This window comes from Somniosus microcephalus, chromosome 13 (genome assembly GCF_052327205.1).
Source record: "Somniosus microcephalus isolate GS21.2 chromosome 13, FLI_Smic_1.0, whole genome shotgun sequence".
In the NCBI taxonomy this organism is placed as follows: domain Eukaryota; kingdom Metazoa; phylum Chordata; class Chondrichthyes; order Squaliformes; family Somniosidae; genus Somniosus; species Somniosus microcephalus.
The window spans coordinates 104888118-104908638 of record NC_140999.1 but is presented as its reverse complement, the minus strand read 5'-3'; the positions used below and the strand labels follow the sequence as shown (position 1 = coordinate 104908638).

At 43.2% G+C, this 20521-nt stretch overlaps 1 protein-coding gene across 5 annotated transcripts in view; it reads right to left on the bottom strand.

Moving 5' to 3' along the window:
• The window catches only part of LOC147108519 (protein spire homolog 1-like), a 70095-nt gene that overhangs the window by 24113 nt on the left and 25461 nt on the right, over positions 1–20521 (bottom strand). For 4 of the 5 annotated variants that reach the window (XR_015080605.1, XM_086005173.1, XM_086005172.1 and 1 more), the window contains 7 exons: positions 18917–19042; positions 11147–11197; positions 9778–9942; positions 7608–7682; positions 4904–5030; positions 3707–3843; positions 2110–2191 (listed from right to left, as the gene is read on the bottom strand). Coding sequence is in view for 4 of the 5 variants with exons in the window: in XM_086005173.1 (XP_085861299.1) it covers positions 2110–2191; positions 3707–3843; positions 4904–5030; positions 7608–7682; positions 9778–9942; positions 11147–11197; positions 18917–19042 (763 nt within the window). In the remaining variant the exon portion in view is untranslated. The remainder of the gene's footprint in view (positions 1–2109; positions 2192–3706; positions 3844–4903; positions 5031–7607; positions 7683–9777; positions 9943–11146; positions 11198–18916; positions 19043–20521) is intronic. The other variant, XM_086005174.1, reaches the window with a different exon arrangement.

Below are 20521 nucleotides of genomic sequence, written 5' to 3'. Positions count from 1 at the left end.
AAGGGCTGTAAAAACAGTCCAATTTGTTTGTATGAAATCCAAAAGAAAATATAAAGCATGAGCCTTTAAGGTAACAGGAAAAATAATGCAACCAACTATATTCAAGGGGTCATTTAATTAACTGTAGCAAGTTACATCTATAGATGTTTCTAGAACTTACATTGAACTTTGGACTGGAGGATTACCCTCCATCCATTGTACTTGTACCACTGATAGCTCAAACTCTAATTCCAGTTCCCTGCTCTTTCTCTATATCCAAGGGAACAAATCATTATCTACAGTGGAGAATAAATTGTCCCAGAACTCATCAATAACCATTTACTTCAATGTGTTTTCAATGATAACATGACAATATTATATTGTAACATGGAACAACAGGTCAGGGAACCCACTTGAATAGGGGCACTATTGGACCTGGTAGAGCATGTCAGACAGAGTCAGAGAACACCTTAGAAACAGTGAGCACAAATATCATGGAGTTTAAGGTTGAAGAGACAGGGCATGGGTACAATAGGAACATTCAACTTCAGACAGATTTGTTTAGGTGAGGAAGGGCAAGCTGAGGAAACTGGTCTTGCCAAAATTGTTAGGGGAAAAACATGGAAGAAAAATGGATTGTGTTCAGTAATCCTACATAGAGTACAGAGCAGATGCATACCACTAGTGGAGAAGGGTAACAGAGAGAAAGATCAATGCAAGAAGTTATGCAGGGAATAGGGGGTTAGCTACTTTCCAATCCGCTGGCACTACTCAGTGTTGAATGATTCCCTAAAGATAGTGGCGAGAATGTGACAATATTTATACAACTGGCCACTTATATGAAGGGACACGAGAGACAACCCAGGAATGACAGGCCAATGAATGCAGCATCTACTGTGGGCGAAGTATTAGAATACACTGGGAGAAGGGATAATGAAATATCGAGATAGGAAGAGTAAGGAATCGGCAGGGTTTTATGGGAGGGAGCTTTTGGGAAGACATTTACTGAAGTTCTTTGAAAAACTGATGAACTGTTTTTCTGAGATTTAAATTTCAGCAAAGCTTTTGATAGTGTCACAATGGGACTGGTCTACATGGTAGGAAGGCATGGAACAGGAGACAAGCTTGGAGGTAAACTGAAAATTGGCTAAACCAGAGAAAGCAAAAGGGTTGAGAGTGGAGCTGCATAGACATAGCACGGGACTACGAGGGAGATACCACAGGAATCATTGTTAGGGCCGTTACTGTTTAGTGTATACAAGTAATTTGGAGCCAATGACAGAAGCCAATTGGTCTCACATTTGTAGTGGACAGCAAGCTGGGGGTAGGTGGGAATCAAACAGTAGGGAACAGGAAAACCAAATACAAAAGTTGGCAAAGTGGGTTGATGAGTGGCAGATACAACATAATGGGACTAGGAAGGGAAGAATTGGAATTATAAACCAAATGGCTCTAGGCTACTGGACAACACAGGAGGGGGATCTGGGATTTTGGGGATTTAGCGGTGGTGGTGAAGAAGGATGACCAGATTTTGTATGGCCATAGGGATAGAGCACAAATCCCAGGAGCCAGTAATACGTCTGTACAAGGTATAGCCACACCCGAACTACCATGTTACAATTCTGGTCACTGTTCCACAGCAAGGATATACAAGCATTGGAGGCAGTGAAGAAAAGGGCAACTAAACTGATACTGAGCTTAAGGTTGAAGAGCCTGGGATTGTTTAAAAAGAGAAGAACCGTGGCATATTATTGATGCATTAAAAATTACAGCAAGATAAAATTAAAACCTGATAATATGTTCAAGATTGCCAGAAAGGGCTCAAGCAAATATGCATACATATTTAGTTTCAGCTACTTTACACAGACGGCGAACATGTGGAACACACTGCCCGTAGGGGCAGTGTGAAAAAATTGAGAATTGGTTAGCTTTGGAGGGAGTGGACAATCGAATGGCATTAGTTTTTAGGACCAGCCAGATCCACCTGCAGAGTTCCCTACCCCCAGTGCTGGACTTTCATGTACTCCTATAATGCTTCACGAGATCGCCAACTTCTTTCCAAATCCTTCCAGCAACAGGGACGATGTACATCCCTCTCCTGCCCTGTACAATACTGGAGCCTGCTCCTACCTGCACTGCTGTAGGCCGCATCAGATGACTGCTCCTTTCTTTCACTTTTCTCACAGTTATGCGCCGAGCCCAAGAGATCTGCCTGGAAATATAGCAACCAATCAGCATCGAGATAACTCACCAGTAATTAATATTTGCAAGAGCTAAAGAAAAAAAGACTATGCAACTAAAACTACCAAATCTCGCACTGGTAATGAAACTCTATAGGGAAAGCAAGCCAGGTTGATTTATGCTTACCAAGTATGGGCACGTTACCAGCTGTTACAGCTTTTCAAATTCCACTGAGGCGTCATGATGGGATTGTGGGAAGCTGGTTCCCGATATTGATAAGAGTCAAATAATGCAGGTAACAGATAACCTTTACCTGCTTGTGCTGTCCACGTACACCTTATATGGACTCCTTAAATCCATTTTCAGGGAACTACAATGTCTGAATGGAACTTGAGCCTAGAGGGGCCAATAAGTCTCAATGATCCACAGGGTGGCTTTAGACCAGAAACAATGACAGCAGCACCACTGCACCAGAACTAGTTATGTACCATCTTTCTCCTTTTTGGTACAAGTTCACCACTAGTCTCCCTTCTCCCCACCCCTTCCATTTTGAGTGTATAATTATAATTAATACTCCTTCACAAAAGAAAATGGATTATTTTAAATTACAGTTACTGTCTGATCTGTTCTTCCTCCTCCCTAAATCTCCAGATTGTGGAAAATCAAGACCTGGGATATGAAATTATGGAACTCCTGTCTGCTCTTCTAGCCTTCAAACTCTTAAAACACTCATTTAGTCATGATTTTACTATATTTAGTAGTACTGAGCCCAGCTGGTATGGGGAGAAGCATGGGTACAAGTGTGGCCAACCACCTGATGGGAGCTTCAATAGACTGTGCTTCAATGCCAACACCAAAGTCTACCTGGTTCTGTGCACTCCCAGATCTCCAAAACTATCCTATGGTTCTTAATTGGCTAATATTCCTACCAGTTAAAAATAGTAACCATAACTGTAGACACTACCTTGTAATAACAGTCAGTCAATATTGGTTTTCAGTCCTGAATTCAGGTTTCACTGCACACCTACATTTCAATTTGTGCCAAGTTTTTGAGGCTCTGTATAAACAGTACAATTCACTCACATTTCTGAAACAGTTGCAACATGGACTCGGGCGATGTCTTCCATACATTTGTGCCAATAGGCTTTGTTCCCAAGAAAAATATCAAGGCACTACACTTTAGTTAGTGAGGGCTTATATGCCCTTCCCCAATATAGCTGAATCTCTTCTTCCCACCAGTTGGCCAATGTAGAATTGTTAACTTCGGTTTGAGAAGTCAGCTTATTTGCAATTCTACACTCAGTGGTCCAAATGATGAACTGCGAAGTGAGCAGAACCACATGGGCAGCATTTGTTCCTAGCATAAAGATTAGTTTCTGCAACACTCCATCCAGCAGAACAGCTGAATAAACCCACCTAGAGGCAAACAAGTTCGACAATCAATCTTTGGACTGGAGTGGTTTCGTTAGGTGTGCACATGGAAGTCCCAATCACGAAGCTGAACTCTTAACACTATAGATTCAGGATTGACATCTCTAGTTCATACCTCAGACTCCAGGTCCATGAATTCTGGCGTCCTCCATGGGTTCTCGGGTTGGTGCTGCAAATGTGGCTTATGGTTGGCAGGTGTGTCCTGACACTGTAACCCTAATGCAGTCTGCACTGGGCCACTTGAATCATCTGCTGGGCAAAGGGGAGGGGGTTGGGAGGGAAAAACAAATGCTGCATTTAAACATGGAACCTTTGCTGCTTCATCCAATTGTGTCTGCCAGGAAGTCAGCTTGTACAGGTACCTTGGGAAATCTAGCATTGCAAAGACTGGTGAACAATCAACCATTGTAGAGAATCATCAATAACGGAGTGTTAAGATGTTACTACAGGAAAACATCAACAGTTCAATACAAGCCAACCCACACTGCTGCAGTAAAGAAATAATTCCAACATATCCAGGGCTGTAACCATCTCAATACAAAATTGCCAGAGCCTCAGTCTCAAGCGTTGCCTCAACTAATTGGGGATTGCATACTGATGCAATCTACAATTCTTGGATGGGTCCAATTGTAGAATGCACCATTATACAGCTAGAATTAGCAAAGTCGTTGGCCTTCAATCTGCAGCACTTCAATATGAACAGCAAGTTTGGGCATTATGCCATAATAATGCAAGTCATTGTAGATTTTGGGTCAGTTCGAAAACAGGCTCCACTTGACCAGGAACCATCTCCTGACCCTGCATACTCTGCTGAAGAGTACAAAGGGTACAGAAGGTGCATTTAAAGAGATCAATTCCCAAAGCTTTGAAGCCATTGTAGTATTCTTAGTCAAAGGCCTTAGTAGACATTTAAACATTTGCTCCATCACAAGAGGGAAAACACCTACTGTTAAAGAAGCCTCCCAGATAAGTCTGTTTACACAATAGTATTTGGCAAAGTTACAATTGCTATTGATTGTAACAAGATTTGCATAGGTATGATAATTGATCATTGTAGAAACCATAATCTGAAGCAAGGGTATTCATGGCTAAGTTCTTTTCTTTTGCTTCCAGATTTCAAATTAACTAGGCTAGAGCAAGCATGGTTTAGTTATGATCCAAACACTTAAAAAGCTCTTCATATTTAGAAGTAAAAACAAGTCACTAAGCAGCAGCAGAGTCTTAACAAGGTCACTTACATGGAGTTATGCAACAGCCAAGAAAGGACCTTAAACAGAGTCTCATGAATGCACTAATCTTTTGTAGAACTTACTTGATTGGCTGTCCAGGTCAGAGGACACTGGCTGTAGCTTTTTAACACCTGACTGTATCTCCCTCATCAGCATCTCATGCAGACAAGGAGTGGAAGAGGGCGGGTCTCTTAGCTTCCTTGCAGTTGCCTGAATTTAGAGGGAGAAAAAAAAAGGGGGAACGAATAGCTACATTGAAGAGTATGCAATCAGGCAGAGTTTAGATACAAACAGGTGGACTTGGGTTATCCGACTTGGTTCCCCAGTAGTTCCTACAGATGCTGTGAGTCAATGTAGCTCTTTACAATATATCCCATTACATTTAGCCAAGTGTTTTTTCTCCTCCTTCATAAAACACTACTAAAAACCTAGCTCTTTGCATCAGATTACGTGCAAGCAAAGCTGTAACTCAATACTTGTAAAATTAAAAGTAATATACATAGTGAAGTGACTCACGGCATAAACTATTGTATTGAGGCTCATTGATTAATAGGCAATAGCCGAAAGTCAAATTACAAGACCATAAGTCAAGGGGTTGCCCATGTGGGGGATGGTAGCACCTCCACAGCCAGCATCTAACATAGAAACATAGAAGATAGGAGCAGGAGTAGGCCATTCGGCCCCTCGAGCCTGCTCCGCCATTCAATGAGATCATGGCTGATCATCCAAATTCAGTACCCGGTCCCTGCTTTCTCCCCATATACCTTTAGCCTTAAGAAATATATCCAACTCCTTCTTGAATATATTTAATGAATTGGCCTCTACTGCCTTCTGTGGTAGACAATTCCACAGGTTCACCACTCTCTGGGTGAAGAAATTCCTCCTAATTTCTGTCCTAAATGGCTTACCCCTTATCCTTAGACTGTGACCCCTGGTTCTGGACTCCCCAACCATCGGGAACATCCTTCCTGCATCTAGTCTGTCCAGTCCTGTCAGAATTTTAAAAGTTTCAATGAGATCCCCTCTCATTCTTCTAAACTCCAGCGAGTATAAGCCCAATCGACCCAATCTCTCCTCATACGTCATTCCTGCCATCCCAGGTATCAGCCTGGTGAATCTTCGCTGAACTCCCTCCATGGCAAGAACATCCTTCCTCAGATAAGGCGACCAAAACTGCACACAATACTCAAGGTGCGGTCTCACCAAGGCCCTGTACAACTGCAGCAAGACATCCTTGTTCCTGTACTCAAACCCTCTCGCTACGAAGGCCAACATACCATTTGCCTTCTTAACCACCTGCTGCACCTGCATGCTTACCTTCAGCAACTGGTGCACAAGGACACCCAGGTCTCGTTGCACTTCCCCCTTCTCCCAATCTATTGCCATTCAGATAATAATCTGCCTTCCTGTTTTTGACACCAAAGTGGATAACCTCACATTTATCAACATTATGTTGCATCTGCCATGCTTCTGCCCAATCACCCAACCTGTCCAAATCATCCTGGAGTTTCTCGGCATCCTCCTCACCAGCACACATGCCCACCCAGCTTTGTGTCGTCTGCAAACTTGGAGATATTACATCTAGTTCCCTCGTCTAGATCATTTATATATATTGTGAATAGCTGGGGTCCAAGGACCGATCCCTGCGGCACCTCACTAGTCACTGCCTGCCACTCGGAAAGAGACCCGTTTATTCCAACTCTTTGCTTTCTGTCTGCCAACCAGTTCTCTATCCAAGTCAATACCTTGCCCCCAATCCCATGTGCCTTAACTTTCCACACTAATCTCTTATGCGGGACCTTATCGAAAGCCTTTTGAAAGTCCAAATACACCACATCCATTGGTTCTCCCTTATCTATTTTACCAGTTACATCCTCAAAAAATTCCAGTAGATTAGTCAAGCATGATTTTCCTGTTGTAAATACATTTTGACTTTGTCCGATCCTGTCACTGTTTTCCAAGTGCTCTGCTAGTACCTCTTTTATAATGGACTCTAGCATTTTCCCCATTACCGATGTCAGGCTTACCGGTCTGTAATTCCCCGTTTTCTCTCTACCACCTTTTTTGAATAGTGGGGTAACATTAGCTACCCTCCAATCCACGGGTACTGTTCCAGATTCCATCGAATGTTGGAAGATAATCAGCAATGCATCTACTATTTCTAGGGCCACTTCCTTAAGTACCCTAGGATGTAGATTATCAGGCCCTGGGGATTTATCAGCCTTCAATCCCGTCAATTTCCCTACAAATACTGATTTCTTTCAGTTCCTCCCTTTCATCAGAACCCATGTTCCCCGACATCTCTGGGAGGTTATTTGTGTCCTCCTTTGTGAAGACAGAACCAAAATATGTATTTAATTGGTCTGCCATTTCTTTGTTCCCTATTATAAATTCCCCTGATTCTGACTGCAAGGGACCTACGCTCGACTTCACCAATCTTTTTCTTATATATATATATATAAAAAAAAGCTTTTAGAGTCAGTTTTTATGTTCCCTGAAAGCTTACTCTCATACTCTATTTTCCCCTTCTTAATTAGTCCCTTTGTCCTCCTTTGTTGAATCCTAAACTGCTCCCAATCCTGAGGTTTACTGTAGTTCATACTATATCTAAACATGGGGGCATCGCTTCCTCTACATAGTTCAACCACAAATTCACCTAAGCATGCAGCCTACTACACCAGCAAGAGATCAACATCCTCACCCTTGTCAAATCCTGGAGATTGGCTACTGAATTCTGGACCAATATTGTGGTGTATATTGGTGTGCAGGCAAACCATCTATACTTACAGGTTTCAACAAGGACCTCAAGAGGCCAAAATCCAGCAAGACATCACACGGAGTTCTGGGTTGATTGCTATTGATCTGAAAAGTAGCACAAGAGCAAAGTTGGCTTTGAAAGACTCTTGGGTAAATTGGGTACTTTTGCACCTCCCATTATCACCTCCGGGAGGCAATAACAGGGCAGTAATCACTTATCGACCGGGTGCAGCGAGAAGATGGACTCCTGCGATATTCGGCAGGAGGTTTGCGGCGGCGGTATGGCATTGCGCCCCGATCTCCTCCTGGAGATCGTGGCATCATCACCGTGCGCATCGCCCCACACCTACCAGCGCTGCACACCTACTGCCCCATCGGCTGCACTCCAGGAACGAAGTGGTGCACTTGATTTAGCGTTCCACTTCCTTCCTGGAGCGCAAAACCGAATTTTGTAAAAGTTGAAAGGCATTAGCGCCTGCCGCTAATATTTTCAACTTTTAAAAGTTAGTGCCCCAAATGGGGCTATAATGAATTTCTCCAGTAACAACAGAAAATGCTCAGGTCAGGCAGCATCCACGGAGAAAGAAAACCAGAGAGTTAACATTTCAGGTCGATGACCCTTGGTCAGAATTTCTCCCCCTTGGTCCCTACAGCCAAACATTTTAAAAACGCCTCTTCACTCCGTTCAAACAAAAGCTATCCTGGGCTGTCCAGGGACGTTAGTTTTAGCAAAAGCACAATTAACATTTAACCACCATTACTAAATTGGGAGGGGTACACCCAGCAAGGCCCTGAAATACTGCACCTTCAACAAGCTCAAATCCCATAAGGCTGTATGTAGCAGAAACGTTTACAGCGTTTGAGGCTCATTTATACAAGAGTCACATTTCTCACACACACTCTTTACAAACCTAGCAATTGTATTTGGTGTAAGTGAAAAGCTTATTGCCCAATTAGAGCGGTTCTGGCAGTGGGCATCGAGTGAGATGAACAAAACCACAATTGTGACTGGAGGATTAGCATACAAGGCTGTTTGGAAACTGCAGCCAGATCCCTCCGATTAATCAATCAATCTAATTAATGCTCAGGCAAGCCCATTCAGACTTGCCCCTCGTAACAGGAATGTGCTCTCTTAAATTCTATTAATAGAAGATAATTGCCCCAACATAAAGCAGAATAATTTGAGATAGTTACTGAATGTGTAAAAAATGCAGTGCATGTTGAGAACACATGGGTGACGACCTAGACACAGGCTTTAACTGATGACTTGATGGAAAGAGATGACTACTGAATATCTGGACTCGATTACCAACCTCCCATTTTAAGTTTCTAAAATTACCATTTACAATTGTTTCTCTTCCGCCGTTCCCTGGTACAATGTAAGGGACCTGCTCCCAGGCCTGACTGTACGGCTCTGCCCATTGGCAGGTGCCACCTCAATCTGGGCTAACTCGCCCTTCATTTCCTCAATCACCAATGGTAAACGTTCTTGGTCTGAATTCCCATTCCAGGTCAGGATGGCACTGAAGAATCAGGTAACCGTGACCATCACCACACCATTGTATTGCTGGGCTGTGTCAGCTACTGGAATTTCAATCATTTGAAATGGTCATCAGAATGCTCAAGCCATTTGGTCTTCTTGAACAGTCAGGAGATTTACAAAGGAAGGGTAAATGAAGCAAAGTCTTATTTATGCATTATGCTCCCCAGAGGCCAGTTTTGTCAGTTTGTGTGATGCAACTAGAGAATTAAAAACTCAATCTTGGTGGCTACTGGAAGCACAAAAAGTCCTGAAGAATTGTTAACTGAATTGGGAGGCAGCTCATTTGGAGCATAAACACCAGCATGGACCAGTTGGGCCGCATGGCCTGTTTCTGTGCTACACGGCCTATATAATTCTATGTAACTGCCAACAGGCTACCTAGAAAGTTCAAGGGAGAGGGAAAGTGAAGAAGAAAATTTGGCAACTGATAATCTGCCCTGATTTTAGATTCATTGTATAGGGTCAGAGTTTATTTTACTCCCATTTGTACCACTACTACCCAGATGAGATATCGAGCTGTGGAAAGAAAAATGAACCATTAGAGCAAGAATAATGGGAGTTGGTCTTTCCTACTGAATACACAACAAAAACCTGCCTCACAATCTTCAGCCACAAATTGCACAGCCACAGCTCCCTGCGCCCCCAGCAAAAACTCACCATCACCTTCTGTAGGCTATAGCGCTTGTATTTAATGTCATCCAGAATTTTCTTAAATGGAGACAGTCGGGGTTTCATTGGAAGGGGCTTGTAACTTCGCTCACAGGCATTCCTTAACTTCACGCCATTTCGCAGCTCCTCCATTAACTGGAACCATGCTCGACTCTAGGTGGAAAAGACAAGCGCAGACTGAAGATGTTCAGACTGCATTCAGTGTCCATGTCAAACATTTGGACATTAATGTTCAGTGTGATGAAAGCCCAAACATTAGAACAAACAGGAACTTGAAATAAGAATTCCAGCAGAACAAAGGCATTAACTTGTACCTAGGTTTTAGTTATCAGATGCTCAGTTTAATATAAATATCTTGGCATACAAACGCTGTTTAATTTATTGTAAAGGCACTGCCAGTGTCATTGCAACAGCATCGCTATCATGACAGTTTAAAGGGCTGTATACAAGAAATGAAGTTAATGAAAATTCATACTTTGTGGAGCCGCCAACAATGAACAACAGCACAATACTAAAGTTATACTATCTGATTCTCAATATTTGCATATATATTTTTGAAGCCATTGTACATTTGGATTGCAGCATTTGCAAAAAAAGTGCCCTCAGGTTTCTTGTTGTGGCTGTGCCTGCACAGCAAGTAATGGGAGAGATTAAGGGTTGAATCAATTGGTTCTTGGTCTGAGGTTCAATTGGGCGAACAAGCAGAAAGTTGAGGTGGGGAAGGGGTGAAGTGGGGGTCCTGCGTTTCAGTAGTCATCAAGATGTGTTCAGTAGGATCCAGAAGCAGAACCAGTGAGCTGTTAATAAGTCAAAGGGATGGGTTAAGTATTTTTCTTCAACCTGTTCTTTAAACAGACAAGAAAGAAAGAGACCTGCACAATGATGGTACTTTATGATCCAAATGTCTTTAAGCAATTTTGTGATTTGCGTTGAACTGCAGGGACTTGTGTACACAAACTCAGCAACCATTTAATGATTTGTGAAATAACCAATTAGTCTGTTTTTGGTGGAGGTAGAAATGATTGTCAGGGTCCCAAGAGAAATTCCTGTTCTTCAAATAGTGCCATGGGATGGTTAAACATCCACCAGAACATAGACAGGATCTTGTGGCTCATTCAAAGGACGGCATCTAAAACAATGCAGCACACCCTCAAATACTGCATTAAGTCACAGCCAGTTCTAGTGCTGGAGTGGGGCTTGAACCCAAAATCTGACTGAAGCAACTAAGTTATCAACTGAGTCAAACTGACCAGCAGAAGACAAACATTCCACCATTTTATTTAAGGTGAAATGAACAAAGTGAATCAGGGATTAATGACAGCAAGGTTACGATGTTGGCAAGTATAGATCTTCTCACCTGATACACAGTCTCTAGGCTTGTTTCATCCTCCAGTAGCTTTTTTAGAGTCTGCAAGAATTAAGGTACAAAATTACACAAGGTTAAAACCTCAAGTTCAATGAACATGATATGCCAACATTAGATTGAAGCCTAGCTAGTGCCAGAATTCCACTAAAATAGTTCCATTGAATAAGCTGTCTACTATGCCAAACACTTATAAAATCAATGACGAGAAGGTGGAAAGGGAAATCTTTAAAGTTAAGAGAAGAAATTCAAAGCAGTTCCACATGTTTCAATGGAGAGGATGAGAGATTTCTGATCTAGATTAATTTTCACTGGGACACTTCAATGTTGGTTTGTGCAGTGTTCTGAAGATTTTCCTGTAGCAATTTAGATTAGTAAAATGGTACATCTGCACATGCAGAGGTTAAAAGGAATGTAAAACAACCTTAAAAGGCTGTTTCCGAGCTGCAGCCCGAAACCTACAAGCACATTCCAATCTGGGGATGGGGAAACATGTGTTCCTGCTCCTGATTGCTAGCCAGTTACTCATGCTGGAAAAGGACACATTGACATTGAACAGACGGTCATGATATCCCCTGCTGTTGACCATCTCGGTGGACACTCATTGTCCAGGCTCTCAGAACAAGAACAGCAGCAGGTACCAGAGAGCTGTTGACACCCATGGAATCATATCCCACCAAGGCAAAGACTTCAAGAAAAAAAGCAGCGTGGAAAATCTCCATTCTCTGTCATTCTACATACAAGCAAGAAAAAGCCCACAATTGTATTTATTCCAACATTTGACTGATACAAGAAGTTACATTGATCTCTGCTTGGAGAGCCTTGGGCTCCAGATAGCTTTAAGAATATTTCATGTTGGTTCAGTGAATACAGGAGATTCTTTGAAGAAATCTTGCCCTTTTGGGCAAGGGCTGCACGAAGTCCATTCACAACCATTCCACTTAGTTAATTGATTCCACCAGTTCATGAAGCAAAAAGTTGCAGTACTGAACTTTCTAAACTCATCAGTTTGGCAGGTAGGGATAGCAGGAGTACAATATCCACTAACAGATTTAATGACTACCCTCATCTTGCTGGGGAATACAATAAAGCCATCACCTCTGATGAGAATCACTTAGAGGGAATCAGAAGATTACATGGAAGCTGTTCTCAAGCAGGTGCTCGATCTTCCTAGATTGTATTGCAAGAGGTAGTGAAAGTTAGTTCCATAAACAAACTGGTTTAAAAATAGAGACAAGTCTCGCTGTGGCCATGCACCAAGGAAACCTAGCAAAATTGAAGTCAATGAGAATCAGTAGTGCAAAGGAAAATGATTGTGGTTGTTTGAGGTCAATCAGCTCAGCCATATGACATCAATGCAGGAGTTCCTCAGGCCAATGTCCTAGACCCAACCATCTTCAGCTGCTTCATCAATGACCTTCCTCCAACACAAGGTCAGAAGTGGGGATGTTCATTGATGTTTGCAGTGTTCAGTTCCATTCATAATTCCTCAGATAATAAAGATGCCCGTGCCCACATGCAGCAAGACCTGGACAACATAAGTGGCAAGTAACATTCATGCCAAACAATGGCCATCTCCAACAGGAGAGTCTAACCACCTTCCCTTGACATTCAATGGCATTACCATCGTCAAATCTGCCACCATCAACATCCTGGGGGTCACCATTGACCATAAACTTAACTGGACCAGCCACATAAATACTGTGGCTACAAGAGCAGTTTAGAGGCTGGGTATTCTGTGGCGAGCATCTCACCTCCTGACTCCCCAAAGCCTGTTTGACAAACCTATTGGAGTTCTTTGAGGATGTAACTAGTGGAGTAGACAAAGGGGAACCGGTAGACGTGGTGTATTTGGATTTTCAGAAGACCTTCGATAAGGTCCCACACAAGAGGTTGGTGAACAAAATTAGGGGTAATATACTAGCATGGATTGAGAATTGGTTAACAGACAGAAAACAGAGTAGGGATAAACGAATCTTTTTCAGGATGGCAGGCTGTGACTAGTGGGGTACTGCAAGAATTGGTGCTTGGGCGCCAGCTATTCACAATCTATATCAATGATTTGGCTGAGGGGACTAAATGTAACATTTCCAAATTTGCTGATAATACAAAGCTAGGTGGCAGTGTCAGTTGCGAAGAGGATTCAAGGGGATCTCGACAGGCTCAGTGAGTGGGCGAGAACATGGCAGATGGAATATAATGTGGATAAATGTGAAGTTATCCACTTTGGTAGAAAAAACAGAAAGGCAGAGTATTTCCTAAATGGTGAAAGATTGGGGAATGCAGATGCTCAAAGGGACCTGGATGTCCTTGTACATGAGTCACTGAAAGTGAATGTGCAGGTGCAGCAAGCCATTAGGAAGACAAGTGGTATGCTGGCTTTCATTACAAGAGGATTTGAGTACAGGAGTAAAGAAGTCTTACTCCAATTATATAGGGCCTTGGTGAGACCACACCTAGAGTACTATGTACAATTTTGGTCTCCTTACCTAAGGAAGGATACACTTGCCATAGAGGGAGTGCAACGAAGGTTCACGAGATTGATTCCTGGGATGGCAGGACTGTCGTATGAGAAGAGATTGAGTAAACTAGGCCTGTATTCTCTTGAATTCAGAAGAATGAGAGGGGGTCTCATTTGAAGCATACAAAATTATTACAGGTCTTGAAAGGGTGGATGCTGGGAGAATGTTTCCCTTGGCTGGGGAGTCTAGAGCCAGGGGCCACAGCCTCGGGATAAAGGGTAGGCCATTCAGGACTGAGATGAGAAGAAATTTCTTCAGGAGGGTGGTGAATCTTTGGAATTCTCTATCCCAGAGGGCTGTGGAGGCTGAGTCATTGGGTATATTCAAAGCAGAAGTCAATAGATTTCTGACTAGTAAGGGCATCAAGGGATATGGCGATCGGGCCGGTGAATTAAGTTGAGGCAGAAGATCAGCCATGATCTCATTGAATGGCGGAGCAGACTCGAAGGACCGACTGGCCTACTCCTGCTCCTATTTCTTATGTTATGAGTAACTCACCTCCCCGAATCCCCAAAGCCTTTCCATCATCTACAAGGCACAAGTCAGGAGTGTGATGGAATACTCTCCACTTGCCTGGACGAGGGCAGCTCCAACACCACAAGAAGCTCGACACCATCCAGAGCAAAGGGGAGGGGTCAGGTGAGGGGAAACTTAGATCTAAAGAGAAAGGTCAAGGCAATAGAGCAGTGTAGCAATTTGGGTAAAAATAAGCAGAGTGTGATAGGAAGGGACAGAGAGTTTAATGGTAGCAGTGCAGCAGAGAAGACGGTCAAAGCAGGGAATAATGGTAAAAATTTAAATTAAAGGCTCTTTATCTGAATGAACGAAGCATTCATAAGATAGATGAAATTGTAGCACAAATAGAGATAAATGGGTTTGATCTAACAGCCATTACAGAGATATGGTTGCAAGGTGGCCAAGGTTGGGAACTAAATGTTCCAGGGTACTTGACATTTCGAAAAGACAGGCAGAATGGAAAGGAGGGGGAGTAGCCCTGATAATAAAGGATGACATAAGGACAGTAGCGAGAAAGGATCTTAGCTCGGAAGATCAGGAAGTAGAATCAGTATGGGTGGAGATAAGGAATAACAAGGGGCAGAAAACACTGGTAGGAGTAGTATATAGGCCCCCTAACAGTAGCTATATTGTTGGACAGAATATTAATCAAGAAATAGTGTAAGAAGTAGCTGTTAGATTCAAAGATGGGTTTTAATTCTTAGAACAGAGACTGACAACATGCAAGCAGAAAAAGATAGCAGAAATGCCAGCAAGGTCGAATATCAAGCAGCAAAAGACAAATAGAAGTGATAAGGGAATTGTAAAATGCAAGGAAACAGGGAGGATGGCACCTGCTAGATAACAAGGAGCCATGAAGCCATAAAATGCCCTTGAAGAAACTTGACAAAACATTCCTCAGAAAGATAAGATGCCTTGTCAGTCATGCAGAAAGGGACAGCGAGGGTTGCCTTCCTGCTTCACAATTGGACAATAGGATGGGGGATCAAATGATTGACACCAGTGATTACCAGCCCACCGAAATAACTATAAATATAGACACCCAAGAGAGGAAATCAGGCAGTCAGGGGCGAAGGCTTCCCCAAGGTGGCTACGGCCTAACACCTTGGTTAAGTTTAGCCTCCGAGGTGGCTGATGGCCTCATACCTCCAACAGCTTGAGAGATGACCCAACGGAAGTGACCACTGCAGCAGACTGCAGGAATCCATCTAATCCGAGACCACCATACTGCCTCCCCGTCCATCCGGTCATGGCATTCCGATTCGGGAGTCATAGATCGCTCCTACTGTCACGGGTTGTATGTCTGTAATACTTGGCTTAAACCATATGTAATATCTGATTATGCTTTAAAACTGTAGCTCTTTAATAAAAGCCTTACAACTCCTAAAGCCCTGTTGGGTAATCTGTGTGAGCCTGTGATCCTAAATCTTACAATAGTAGGAGCTTGCAACAGGATTGCTCCTACATGCGCCACAAGGTAATGCAATAATCATGGGGGACTTTAATCTTCATATAGACTGGACAAATCAAATTGGCAAAGAAAGTCTGGAGGACGAGTTCATGGAATGCATTCAGGGCAGTATCTTTGAACAATGTGTCATGGAACCAACCAGGGAACAGGCTAATTTAGATCTTGTATTGTGTAATGAGACAGGGTTAATTAGCAATCTCATAAAAGGATTCTCTGGGGCAGAGTGATCATATGATAAAATTAAGGTGAAATTCTGAGAGTGACTTGCCTAAGTCCAAAACTAGAGTTTTAAACTTAAATAAAGCCAATTACATAGATGAGGGGCGAGTTGGTTAAAGTAGATTGGAAAAATTGATTAAAATGTAGGTAGATAAGCAGTGGCTAGCATTTAAAGAAATATTTCATAATTCTCAACAAAAATACATCACATTGAGAAACAATGACTCCACGGGAAAAGTGATCCAACCATGGCTAACTAAAGTAGTTAAGGATAGCATTAGATTGAAAGAAGCAGCTTATAAATGTTGCAAAGAATAATAGTAAGCCCGAGGATTGGGAGCGTTTCAGAAACCAGCAAAGGTTGGCCAAAAAAATTGATAAAAAAGGGAAAAATAGAATGAATGAGAGAAAACTAGCAAGAAATATAAAAGCAGATTGTAAGAGATCTACAAGTATGTAAAAAGGAAAAAAAGAGAGTAGCAAAAGTAAACATTGGCCCCTTAGGGGCTGAGACAGGAGAAATTATTATGGGGAATAAGGAAATGGCAGAAATGTTAAACAAATATTTTGTATCTGTCTTCACAGTAGAAGACAAAAAGCATACCAAAAATGGTGGGGAACCAAAAGTCTAATGAGAGTGAGGAACTTAATGTAATTAATATAAGTAGAGAAAAAATACTAGAGAAACTAATGGGACTAAAAGCCGACAAACCCCCTGGACCCGACGGCCTACATCCTAGGGTTCTAAAAGAGGTGGCTGAAGAGATAATGGATGCATTGGTTTTCATCTTCCAAAATTCCCTAGATTCTGGAGAGGTCCCAGCGGATTGGAAGGTTGCAAATGTAACACCACTATTCAAGAAAGGAGGGAGAGAAAAAGCAGGGAACTACAGGCCAGTTAGCCTGACATCAGTTGTCAGGAAAATGCTGGAATCCATTGTTAAGGAAGTGGTATCAAGTCACTTAGAAAATCATAACATGATTAGGCAGAGTCAACATGGTTTTATGAAAGGGAAATCGTGTTTGACAAATTTATTAGAGTTTTCTGAGGATGTAACTAGCAGGGTAGAGAAGGGGAAATCGGTGGATGTAGTATATTTGGATTTCCAAAAGGCATTCGATAAAGTGCCACATAAAAGGTTATTATACAAGATTAGGGCTCATGGGGTTGGGGGTAATATAGTAGCATATGGATAGAGGATTGGTTAACGGATAGAAAACAGACAGTAGGGATAAACTGATCTTTTCAGGTTGGCAGACTGTAACTAGTGGGGTGCCGCAAGGATCAGTGTTGGGGCCTCAGCTATTTACAATCTATATTAATGACCTAGATGAAGAGTGTAATGTATCCAAGTTTGCTGATGATACAAAGCTAGGCGGGAACAGTAAGCTGTGAGGAGAACAGAGAGTCTGCAAAGGGATATAGATAGACTAAGTGAGTGGGCAGTAAGGTGGCAGATGGAGTATAATGTAGGGAAATGTGAGGTTATTTACTTTGGTAGGAAGAATAGAAAAGCAGAATATTTTTTAAATGGTGAGAAATTTTCAAATGTTGGTGTTCAGAGATTTGGGTGTCCTCGTGCAAGAAATACAGAAAGCTAATATGCAGGTACAGCAAGCAATAAGGAAGGCAAATGGCATGTTGGCCTTTATTGCAATGGGGTTGGAGTATAAGAGTAAGGAAGTCTTGCTACAATTGTACAGGGCCTTGGTGAGACCACGCCTGGAGTACTGTGCACAGTTTTGGTTTCCTTATCTAAGGAAGGATATACTTGCCTTGGAGGTGGTGCAACGAAGGTTCACTAGATTGATTCCTGGGATGAGAGGGCTGTCCTATGATGAGTGATTGATTAGAATGGGCCTATACTCTCTGGAGTTTAGAAGAATGAGGTGATCTCATTGAAACATACAAGATTCTGAAGGGGATTGACAGGGTAGACGCTGAAAGGTTGTTTCCCCTGACTGGAGTGTCTAGAACTAGGGGGCATAGTCTCAGGATAAGGGGTAGGTCATTTCAGGCTGAGACGAGGAGGAATTTGTTCAAAGGGTTGTGAATCTTTGGAATTCTCTGCCCCAGAGGGCTGTGGATACTGAGTCTTTGGGTATATTCAAGGCTGGGAGATAGATTGTTGGACTCTAGGGAAATCAAGGGATATGGAGATCGGGCAGGAAAGTGGAGTTGAGGTCTATGATCAGCCATGATCTTATTGAATGGCAGAGCAGGCTCAAGGGGCCGTATGGCCTACTCCTGCTCTTAGTTCTTAAAGCAGCCCGCTTGATCAGCACCCCATCCACCACCTTAAACATTCACTGTCTCTACCACTAGCACAATAGGACTGCAGTGTGCACCATCTATAAGATGCACTGCAGTAACTTGTCAAGGTTTCTTTGATAGCACCTCCCAAACCAGTGACCTCTACCACCTAGATGAACAAGGGCAGCAGATGCACGAGAACACCACCACCTCCAAGTTCTCCTTCAAGTTACACACCATCCTGACTTGGAAATATATTGTCGTTCCTTCATCACTGCTGGGTCAAAATCCTGGAACTCCCTACCTAACAGCACTGTGGGAGTATCTTCACCGCACGGACTGCAGCAGTTCAAGAAGGAGACTCACCACCACCACTTTCTCAAGGGTAACTAGGGATGGGCAATAAATGCTGGGCTTTTCCAGCAAAGCCCACATCCTGCGAATGAATAAAAAAAGGTATCCTACTAGCCAAGAGCAGCTGATTTTCCACAAAGTGATTAGATGAGCTATTTGGCCATCTGAGGTTAGCAAGCACTCCGTGCATCCCTCCTCCCGCTCCACCATTGGCAGTAGTGGCTTAGCTGTCCAGGCCCCAAGCTCTGGAATTCTCTCCCTAAACCGCTCAGCCTCGGTCTCCTCCTTCAACCAAGCCATTAGTCACCCCTACTAATAGCTCCTCGACTGGCTCGTTGTACGATTACTGCTGTGTAGTGCCCTGGGATATTTTTCTATACTAAAAAGGTGGCATAATAAACACAAGTGGTGGTTGGAAGTGGCCTCACCATTTTTGCACTTCTGATGCTGTTCAATTTGTTGTGCAATTCCAGAGTCTCAGCAAACAGAGCCTTACTCACAGCTCGATAGTCAGCTGCTGCCTCCGAAGGATTCTGGAGGTGGTTTTCACACATCTGAAACAGCAGAATAGGTTTACCGCTCTGCAGAAAAGGTTAAAGTCACCAGTTCAACTTCCCTCAGCCAACTATAGGATCTTAAAGGAGCTCCCAGATTTAATTCATTAATTAGCTTTTAAGACTTTATTCAGAATACAGCCCATTTACAGGACTGAATGGCTCATATGGTTTGTATTGCAGCAGCAGTTTTGCCATTAGTGGCCCAGAGAGAGCAAGCGAGTGTCTCTGCCAGTGACAAGCCAAATATGGAACTGAAGACTCACTGAGAACAGTGCCACAGAACACCCACCAACAACAGGTCTCCATGGCAGCCCGAGTGTGTTCTGGCAGTTTTACCTTTGGAGAACAGCCTGCTCTGCAATGCCCACGTTTTGGTAATTTGGCATCACTGCATGGGTCTTGCACAACAAGTGCTCTATAGGTACCCCGACCATCCAGTGCGTTAAAGGCACCAACCAGCACAGTACTAATCCACAGGCCAACAGATCCCAGGTTTGATCTGTACATAGGAATAGGAGTAGGCCATTCATCCCTGCAAGCCTGTTCCGCCATTCAATTAGATCGTGGCTGATCCGGAGTGGAAGATGGCAGCCTTCACGCGGACCACTAGTGAGAAATCAAAATTAATGCAATCAACTGGCGACCGAACGATCACTTGATCTTCAGAGCAAAAACTCAAGCCACCGTAATGACGCTCTTCAGGGCTATGCAACACGCCAGATAGGTCCGAAGTAGTATGACTGATCTGTATCTTAACCATCTACCCACCTTAGTTCTGTAACCATTGGCTAACAGAAACCTATCAATCTCAGTTTTGACATTTTCAATTGGCCCCCCAGCCTCTACAGCTGTTTGGGGGAAGAGAGTTCCAGATGATTCCCATCGAGGCACAGCATCAGGACTTACCACCACCACCCATTGACCAGCAAATCTAGGCGACTCGAGATAGTGGTCGATACAAACCCACTTCAGTAGCTGATCTCCACTGAGGCACTACTTGGGCACAATGCTCCTGATCTAGGCAACAAACTAAATTCCTGCTCCAGGATGCCCTCATGAATCTTGCTGGAAAACACACGAGTGGGAGACATTGGGCGAGGACAGGACTGGGTTTAACAGTCATGCTTCCAGCATCAAATAGAAAAAGGTACAGGAGGCAGGGAACTGGGTGATGCAGCAAATTAATTACTGGACTTTCAGCTCTGGGACCTGGGTTCAGATCCAGCCCAGACTCTTGTGTCTGTGGATGAGATGGTCCCATGTCTAGTGTGTTTGGACAGTTTCAACCCAGTTCCTACTGAGAAATAGATCACAGCACAAATCAGCACTATGTTGGAAATTTCACTCGAGGCCACAGGATGGCTGGTGTGAGAGGTATGGGGAGGTGGGGTGCACACTTGGGGCTGAGTGTGGGACCCATTGTTAGGTTAGATAGTGGGATGCCTAAAATAAGAGTTCCATTTCCAACACTAACAT